The sequence below is a fragment of the Myxocyprinus asiaticus genome, chromosome 13 (genome assembly GCF_019703515.2).
Source record: "Myxocyprinus asiaticus isolate MX2 ecotype Aquarium Trade chromosome 13, UBuf_Myxa_2, whole genome shotgun sequence".
In the NCBI taxonomy this organism is placed as follows: Eukaryota; Metazoa; Chordata; class Actinopteri; order Cypriniformes; family Catostomidae; genus Myxocyprinus; species Myxocyprinus asiaticus.
Genome location: NC_059356.1, coordinates 40,667,375 through 40,677,333, shown reverse-complemented (window position 1 = coordinate 40,677,333; position 9,959 = coordinate 40,667,375). Strand labels below are relative to the sequence as shown.

The window sequence follows — 9,959 nt, the reverse complement described above, 5'->3', positions numbered from 1 at the left end:
ACAGATATGCAATGATGTTCAAGACAGGCAAGCCAAATTCAATTAAATTGTGTTTTAGTAACACAATGGACGATGATATCCACTATATAAGAAATGTGCATTTTTAGAAGCATATCCATTTTATATAAAATTAAAAAAGAATACATGACACATGAAGAAAAATTATACTTTTCCGCAAGTTTATTAAATTTCTAGAACTATTTACATGTAACAAAGGTAAACAGTGAAAGGTATAAGCAGAAAGGAAACAACGTACAAACATGTAAGAGGGTAAATTTACAATTCATCAGTTAGAAGACTGATCTTTGGAATGTACAAAAAGAAAAGGGTAAAAAAAAATAATACAAAAAAATAAAAAGAAAATGTAAAATTACCTAAGAAAGAAAGATATGGTAATTGCGCATGTCTATGTACCATAAAACAAAGGTAGGGTGGTAGTAACATAATAAAGAATAAACAAAAATATAGTGTATTCACTCATGCAATATACGCATCTTTTCTCTATACAACCCTGGCCATACTTAACTTAAATTACATTTCAACTTACAAACAAATGCTGAGAGTACTTATTGCAGATATTTGCTACTATAGGTCAAATGAGTTTAAACTTATCACTTCATAAAACTAGACAAAATAAAACTGAGGTAATTAAAATAGTACTTAGCAGTGCTCCTATTAAAATGCTTTGCGTTGTACCGGTTTTGGTTATGCATATCAAGCCGCCCAGCCTCATTCAACTTTTATATTTAATCTGAATAAAGACTAATTTGTGATTTGCTGTTCTCAACCTGAATTGCGCAGACATTGAAACGAGTCCCTGTAAAGAGCGACAAATGGACCACACACACAATAACTCCCAGTCCCACTGACACTGCATTCAAAATGCAAATAGTAAATGCAAGATAACGTAATGGCTACAAAATACAAAACTTCATATCAGATGAAAAACATTCGGCTGGTTTTTATTAACCCTGGAGAATAAAGGGGAGTTAGAAAACAGAGCTTCTTGACAAAACAGAGCGACTCATTTATTAAGCTCAACGCTAGACGTCGAGGTAATGGACAGGCCTACGGTTCATCCTTTGTACCAGAGAGTAAACATGACAAATGAGGCCGAGTTTGGCGTGATTAAAGATGAAACACGGATCCATCTTCAGCAAATCTGAAAACTATCTGCAGCCTTCTGTTTTAAGGGACGAGTGAGTATAGGGAGGTTCGGGAAAAAATGGGAATCAGACTGGGAAGGCAACTCATCAATAGTAGTATTTGAGTTCGAGTGTTCACCCAGTTTAGTACTGAATAGATTGACATTTTGAACCTTTTCTCCACACCTTCCTCTTGTTATATCCCTGTAATTAAAGAGAGTGCAAGGGAGAGTAGGGAGACATGACGCAGGTAAAATCCACGCTCTACACACCAGAGTTTTTGTTTTGTTTTTTAATGTGCATGGTTTGGGCAACAGAGGAAGGCTAAAGGCTTGGCGGAGGTCCGTTTGATCGGTTCTGATTGCTGCCTAAAATTGGACCGCCGCTTGAATTAGTGTTGGCAGAATTGCTGCGTATTTTTGTGTTGGGAAGCTTATGGTCCTTCTTCCACTTCATGCGCCGGTTCTGAAACCAAATTTTAATCTGTCGTTCAGATAGGCATAGTGTATGGGCAATCTCCACCCTCCGTCTTCGGGTCAGATAGCGGTTGTAATGGAACTCTTTCTCTAGCTCCAGGACTTGCTGTCGCGTGTAGGCTGTGCGTGAGCGTTTGGGTTCACCACCTGAATAGTTCGGGCTCACTGTAAGGAGACATAGAGCGACACGTTACAAAAGTTTAACACACACACACACACACACATACACACACACACACACACACACACATACACACACACACACACACACACGGACATGTAGGCTACACTGCAGCTCATGAGCAATCGCATGCAGATACACTCATTCACAAATTCTTTAATAAAGATATCAATGTAATTTTAAAACACGAACAAGGCTATCTGTTCGTATTTGAAAATTGACTATTTGGTTGTTCAAATGTTCAATTATGCAAAAATGTTAAACGCAAAAAACAAAAAAAAAAACAAAAAAAAAAAAAAAAAAAGGTCTGTCTATTTAGGACAAGCTATTGCTAATGGGAAGGGCCCGTGAAATAACATTAATAATGCCTCAAAAACATTACTAATACCAGCTATTAATAAAACATCTGGGGTATTACACTTTTGCACCAGAAATAGGAATAACTACACTTCTAAGACTAACAGGGGGAAGGAACAGCTTACGCTTAAATTGAGAATTGGCGGCTTATGTTAACCGGTGAGTTTGTAAACGTTGCGTTTGCTCCCCATTTCAGCGCTTTCCGTGGCGGTGCATGCAGTACATGCGCTAATTATTGCAGAATAATAGTGTGGGTTCATAAAAGAGTCCGACTGTTTGTATAACCATTAGTGTTTTATTATCGTCGTAAATATGAATATTTTAGCTGCCATAAAACGTTTTCACTAAAAATAGTGTAGTGAATCCATCCAACCACTTAAAATCCAATTAATAAAGCATAAAACTTAACTTATGGATTACATGAGAACTCATAAACTCTTCTCAGGAAGAAATTAGAACGAGAACGTGGCATGTACCCCGAAAGAGCTTAAAGAAGGAGAGCAATAAAAATTTATGGAGGGTGTAATTATATTGCCCTGCAAACAGGCGATCGTAAATCTCGACCAGGGGCGACTTCATAATGGGAGCAATAGATTTAACACCGGACATTAGGCTAAAGTTGAAAAGTGAAGTTTAGCTGCACTTACCGATGTTTACGTGGACTTTTTTCATCCAGGGGTACACCACGGGATCTTTTCTTGAGGTGGCCGTTGAAGTGTTGTGGCTAGTGGGAGTCTGACCGCAAGCAAGCGGAGGACTTGGAGTTTCGGAATCGCAGTGATGGCTTGGTTCAGGGAGAGGGGTCGAGAGTGCGGCTGTGGGCACAACGTGTCCTCGCGGAGAGATCACCGCGGCGGGCTGCCCCGGACCCTGGCACGATGAGTAGGGTGGGTCGGCGCAGCCCGACCGCTGGTGGTAGATCGGCTCATGCTGGAACGATGGGTCTTGCCTTTGGGCGCTGTAGTAGTCCGGAGAGTGATTGGGTAGGTAGTCGCTCTGGGAGTATTCCTCGCAGGGAGGAAACTTGGGATCCACATAGTTGGAGTTGATCAAATAGGAACTCATGGCCATTAATTTCTTTGAATTGCACACAAAATATACTAAAATTTCTATGTATCCCTTTACTCGTTTTCCTGTTTCGTAGAACCCTCCTACTTTCTGTCAAGTGAACAAAGTTAAGAGTCCATGTGACATCGTCAGCCAATGGCGTGGATCTTCGTGATTCCCGGATAAGGAAATGGGATTAGGCAGTTTAGACCGCGCTCATCAAGTCCTGATTGGGAATAGTCCAATATTCCACACTTTTCTCATACATTGGTATGCGCTTGATAAGACAGCGAGAGAATCAAAACAATAACATAGGAAAGCAGACACGCAGAAAAGGCTTGGAATCTACCAAATGTAAGCAACCCCACGGAAAGTCACGCCCCCAGTCCCCCTCAGTTTATCAGCCCATCGAGTACATGGCTTCACCTCTACAGAAACTGTTCAGATTTGGTGAACTGACATACATCTACATATTGACCAGTGCTTATGAAAAGCGGTACCAGGGAAAGTAATGCAAGAAACTCGCCTCGGCCAAGCTCTTAAATGCACTCGCTAATAACGGTGAGAGAATGGTGGTGGCGTGGGCAGCGTGTCAGAGATGAATCTGGGCTTGTTTAGGATCGATAGAAAATTAATCAACTAATTCAGGATAGAAAGCCTCCTAAATCACAATGGAGACCCTCTGCATTTAAACGCAGTCTGCAGTCAATCCTCTCCAAACAACGCGTTTATTCTGCATGCCAAATCTACACACCTGGAATAGTAATTCACTGTTTACAATTCACAATTAACACCAACAGCAACTATTTGTCGTTTTCACTGATCAAAACTCACAGCATTCGGATGGTCACAAATCTGTGCATTTTTATCTGTACAAATTAGTTGTTGTTCATTTTGAAATGTGTCTGGCATCATTAACGTCCCCTTTATACACCACGATTTACAGGTGGGAAAAGAACAAGCATTTAAAAAGAAAATCTTGAAACTTTCGTTCCTACAGGGATATTACAATACTAAACAGTCGTTATATAAATGTTAACAAACCAAAGGTAACAATAAACTGACATCTTCTTTGCACGTTGAAGTTGAAATGTAGCCTATACATCAACTACATACTCCCCTAGATACGAATTTGTGACTGTGCGTCTGTTTACACAAATCCGGATCTACAGGGTATATATAGATGACAGGTATCCTCTTGACAGGTATTGAGAGAGGTTGCTCACCTTGACAGCGCCTTCCCAGTGTCAAGTCACTGCACCTGGAACAGTCTAAAGATATCAGCAATCTGTCTCGCCACTTAATGGATCGGTGCATCCTATAAACTTTGCTAATACTTTGTGGTAAACACTGAACTTTTCTTTCATTTTTTCCCCCATTGATAGCAACTAAACACACAGTCTAAAAGGGGGAAAATATTCGATATAACCATAGAAGCAAAATGTACATACTGTTCAAGATATACTGAATGATCGAATAAGCACACCTTTGTCGTTTAGAATCAGAATCAGAATCAGCTTTATTGCCAGGTATGCTTACACATACAAGGAATTTGTCTTGGTGACAGGAGCTTCCAGTGCACAACAATACAACACAGTAAAAAGACAGAGATAATAATAAAAAATAATTAAAAATAAATAAATAAATAAAAATAGAATAGAATAGTATATAAACGGGAAAAGACTGTCTGGTATGTGCTGCCGAATGTTTAGCAGTTCGTCCCTGGTAAAACTGATTGGAAAAAGAACAGGACAAACAAAACAAAAACAACAAAAGAATTGGAGAGCTCCACACCGAGGCGGCCATCCGCGGCGCCATCGATTAACAAAATTAATTTAATGTTGAAAAAAAAAGAGAAGAAGAATAAAACATGTAATTAGAGTTTGGGACTTTTGCAATTATATAACACCTATCCACGACGGCCATGAATTTTAAAACAAATCCTTACAGTTGACTCTTATCAGACAAAGTCCGTGCAGGCCAAAAAGTATTTGCGATCGCGAAAGATCTCAAGAAAGGTCAAAGAAAGAAAGAGCGGCCACTGAAATAAAACATGTGGGTTTTATGGCAGGTCAGCTGTTTGCTGCCGGCAAACACTAGTCAAACGGCAAATGAATCGTGAGGTGAGAGGGTATAAAACAATAAAATATGCACGTAGGAAAATACCAATGGTTCTTTAACCCCCTAACACCAAGCAAGGATTTTATGACTCTTTAAACAAGGTTTCTCACACCAAACACTCAGTTCATCATTTCACCCAAAACGTTCTGAAATAAAGAACTCTCAATGCACTCGAAGGAGTTTCTTTTTGTTTTGGGAAGACAATTCCAGTCTATTTTAGAGGTGCAGAAAAGGTAAGGTTTCCTTTTTTAACTATAGACAGAGGGAAGTGGGAAAGTGGAAAAATAAGAGACGAAATGGATTAATATCTTGGAACTACAGTTATTCTATTTGCCGAAAATACTACACAGAAAATGAGGGAAACGTTTTTGTTTAAAATAAATAAATAATCTTGCCGTATTACACAGCTCAGCGAAAACAAAATCGCAAAGTCTACAAGAAAAATAAACTACGCCTGAAGTAAAATAGCGAAACACGAGATTGCTATTGTATCCGGCTTTGAATAAAACAGTTTTATCGTGCTGCATGCCAAAAAATGTCAAATTAACATGCATAATCACACAATAAATCGTTATATTAGAAAATACAAATACCTTCTTTGTATATATATATATAAATACTTTATATATATTATATTATTAAATTATATTATATAAATATACTTCAGAAATCTAAAATCTGCAAGGCTTCGTTTAAATTAATAATATTGTAATAATAATGTAATATTGTACATTTATTAAAATGTAAAGCTAGTTTTTTTCGATTAGTCTTAAATGAGAACAGATAAATATCTTACTCAACCGTCTTTATAACCCTTCGCAAAGCTTAAATCTGGAAAGCTTACGGTTTTGCTCTGCAATCTTGAGGTTTAAGTAACAAAGACAAACAAAGAAAACTTGCATTATTTTTTATTTTAGAGTAACTTCATCGTGACGAAATAAATGGTATAGTATCGAAATATTCTTGAGCGAAACAAAAGAATGTTCCATTCACTGATCAATTTGAATCATATCAAAGAAATCTGTAGCACCCCTAGCGTTTGGCAGTCAAAGCTCTGGCAATATATCAAATTGGCCTCCTTGCCGTTTCAGCTTTTTTTTTTTTTTTTTTTTTTCGTCTTTCCTGACTCCTTTTCTCCATATTTTAATTGTTTTCTACATTTTCCATTAGTAATAACCGTGCCAAGCTTCTAACTCTGAAATTATCGTCCATGTCTGAGTTAAAATATGAAAACGGCCAAAACTTTCATTGAATTTTTAGGAGGCTCAACTTTCACTTCGCACGTAACGGTTAGCCTACACCTTATTTCACATTTTAGCAATGCAAAGCCATTGTAGCAGCCAGAGAGAAAGTTCAGCCTTGGTGTCCACTCTAACCCTTTCACCCCCTGAAGTCCCCGACCTCGCCTTCACCCCAGTGAGCCATCTCCTTCTAAAAGCCGTAGGGACCTCGAGCCATCTGCCTCATTATGGGGTTAATGTATACACCGACAGGCATTCAAAGCCGCGGTTCAGAGACTATAGCCAAGGTAAATATTCACCATATAAAACCCACACACGCAACAGCGCAGCTCCGTGGGGCTCGAATTCAAAGTCATAACTCCGTTATGAAAGGAGGGGGACCCGTACTCTCACCACAGTGTGTGCGAGCACGTGGTCCGTCCAGGAAAAGCACCTGCCGAAGAGAGCGCGGCGATATGTAAATGAAGCGCCAATATCTTTACTTACTTTTTGACTCTGATCGTTGCATTTCGCTTCTCGGTGTTGTCTCACCCATATCTTCTCTCCCCCGTCGTACGCGGTCTAAATACCGGATTGTCCCCTCTCCAGAGGCTTTCTTTCCATTTCAACCGTCCTGCGAGCCCCTCCGTCTGCCCCCGACTCTTTTTTTCCCCAAAGCTACAGGTTTAGCCCGTGACCTCGCCGTGATACCTTTGTGTGCTCAACTCCCTCTCATTTCCGTAGATCCCTCGAGCTCCTCTTCAACAGCACCCAGCGATAACAGACAAGCGGACAACAAAACAAGCCAAGACAATCTTCAGCCAACATAATAGCTCAATTAAAAGGAGTAAAAGCAGTAATGAGCTAAAACGCCAAGCAACCAACTTCGACAGGAGGAACCATCGCACCGTCTTCTTTGTTTTGAAGCTTTATCTTGCTGGCAACACGGAGGGGCTTTCCCCACGCAAAGCAGCCTTCTCTGTCATAAAACAACTAAAAATAAAATGCACGTTAGCCTCAAGCAGTTGTGAGCTCTACAATACCATTGGGCGCAACAAGGCATTTTGTTGTGGACTCTCAAGTTTTCATATTAATCTCGCACTTTGGCAGTCTTTGTTAAACAGCGAGGCGTGTCACGAGTCCCAGTACATTTTAATATTTGTTAGACGCGCTGACCTCCGGTTCACCTCTTCTTTGGGTCTCTCCCACTCGCAAGTTCTATAGTAATGCATGCATAGTTTGCTAGCTCATACTGAATTGTGCCCCGGTCATTGCTTTGAAGGCAAATGGTTAGAGAAAGGGGGTCATTCAAAAAGACTTTCGAAGCCCACAAATCAGTTCAGCTATAGAGCACTTCTTTATTACCCTAGTTGAATTCAGACCACTAAACAGGCTAGTCTAATAAACAATCTCATATTATGAAGTTTATTGACTTTATAATATTGTAACCTTTATTAATCAATGTATTGCTAGTATAAACAATCAATTCCAATAGGATACAAGAATGTAAAGCAAAAACATTTTTTTTAATCTTCTCTACAAATAATGACGGAACCAAAATACAACCAAAATGGTCCGCTTTATTTCAGCTAATGACATTAATAGCAAATAAATAAATAAACAAATAAAAATAAGAAATTTCCAACGCAACCCATATTTTTAATATTTTGTCCACTTAAAAAAATATAAATAAATAGGTAAATAAAGGGTATAAATTAATTAAAATAAATTAAAAAAGGGATGAAAACATTAATAAATTGGGAAAATATTAGGATATTCACAAAATATAATAATAAAAAGGTATGAATTCTTTGTCAATAGTTGAAACACCATGTGAACTCAAAAAATTACAATGCAGGTCACAACACTGCCCAGCAACCGCGCATGTTAGAATGGAATGGAAATGAATTCTGTGAACTCAAGCTGAACTCCAACAGGGACGAGTTTTCTAATAGAATTATTCACCACTTACGCATGTTGTTTTTCAGAAAGCTGAGTCTTCAGTATCACATCATCCTGACTTACCACCATTAGTACAAATGTTCTTGCCAGTACATTAATATTCATGACCAAATTATCAATTGTCCAATTTCTCTTCACCTTTATCCAACGCTAACATATTCAAAAACCGCCTTTTTAAAACCGATTTAATTTATAAAATAAACAGGAACGCCATATATACTCAAACCCCTAATCTTATGATCTCAGTCTTTCACTTGCTGAATTTAAGATTTTACTTTTTAAATTATAACTTAAAATGTTTTCCAATTCTTACCAAGTGAAGGCTATTATTGCTTTGGCTATATTTTTATTGTCATTATTATAATTATATATATTTTTTAGTTCGGTGATCTTTAATTATTAATACTGATCAGTGTGGTCTGATGTAATCGCACTAAATGCGAGCTAAGGCTGCTGTTTGCCTAAGAAAGGGCATTAAGCAAATCTCTTTTGTTTTTCCCCTGTTAGCGCCAACACCTTGTCAAACAAAATACCACAGGTGGTCATCCGTTTCAAAAATTGTCAATATGATCAACAAGCAATATAAATGTAAAATATATGTTATATTGTATTCTATAAAGGTAGAATACACTATAACATAACTAAAGTAAAAGTAGGGGCATCGCTAATCCAATTTAATTTCTCTCACAATCATCAAGAAAATATTTTATTGGCGAATTTTGCTTTTAACACACATAGAAAGCATATGCACACGCTCAGTCACGAACATCAACTATTTTACAGTAATAGATTAGTTGTATGTCCCCTTCTGTTCTTTTTTACGCGCGAATGTTATGACGTCATAAGGTCGATGCTGGTCAAAATGTATAGGCAACCAATCGGCTGTTTGTTGTGTTTGAGTTAAAGTATTATGTTAGACAGACACGAAAAGCTATTTGAAGCTTTACAAAATTAATGTAAATGGCTCTGGACAGATAACATGGAGGAAGTGCTAATACAGAATAAAACAAATATAATGTAATCATGTTTTGCAATCGAAGACTTAGCAACAAAACGACTACAAAAATAACAACAGCAACTACTTAACAACAACAACAATAATAATATCCTCTTTGGTCCCTGAGGTATAGGTCAAATTGTCAAACTGACTCACTACTAATTGATATAAGGTTCACATATAAATCAAATAACCTTTGACTGTCATTAATTGTCTAATAAACAAGTCGCCTCTTTTTCAAAATGCATGAACGTATGATGTCTAGAAGCACACTACGAAAGTAATATATACATATTTTTCAACTCTAAAGGACTAAATGCGTAAATTAAAACGGGCTTTTGCGTTTCAACAGAGACCTCAAAAATCGATTCTTCTCCTTTTTTCTCAACACACCCATTTCGTTGGAACGTTCTTTGTTACAAGGTCGGTCTCTGCTCTTGCTATCATTTCTCT

At 38.0% G+C, this 9,959-nt stretch overlaps 2 protein-coding genes across 9 annotated transcripts in view; both read right to left on the bottom strand.

Moving 5' to 3' along the window:
* The window catches only part of hoxb3a (homeobox B3a), a 54,141-nt gene that overhangs the window by 26,047 nt on the left and 18,135 nt on the right, over positions 1–9,959 (bottom strand). For 6 of the 8 annotated variants that reach the window (XM_051713966.1, XM_051713970.1, XM_051713980.1 and 3 more), the window contains exon 1: positions 7,055–7,615. The exons of the other annotated variants lie outside the window; for them this stretch is intronic. The gene's annotated coding sequence lies outside the window, so the exon portion shown is untranslated. Of the gene's footprint in view, positions 1–7,054; positions 7,616–9,959 lie in introns of those variants that run through there. 8 annotated transcript variants of the gene reach the window in all.
* LOC127450149 (homeobox protein Hox-B4a-like) lies at positions 108–4,296 on the bottom strand. Its single transcript, XM_051713984.1, has 2 exons — positions 2,807–4,296; positions 108–1,786 (listed from the first exon to the last, which is right to left on the bottom strand). Exons 1-2 carry the CDS (start codon positions 3,228–3,230, stop codon positions 1,470–1,472), a joined length of 741 nt encoding a protein of 246 aa, XP_051569944.1. The 5' UTR covers positions 3,231–4,296; the 3' UTR covers positions 108–1,469.

Bases quoted from the DNA above. Each gene is read 5' to 3' on its own strand.
- LOC127450149 (XM_051713984.1), bottom strand. From the start codon at position 3,230: ATGGCCATGAGTTCCTATTTGATCAACTCCAACTATGTGGATCCCAAG. The intron at 1,787-2,806 runs GTAAGTGCAGCT...GTCTCCTTACAG, and splicing joins AAAAGTCCACGTAAACATCG to TGAGCCCGAACTATTCAGGT.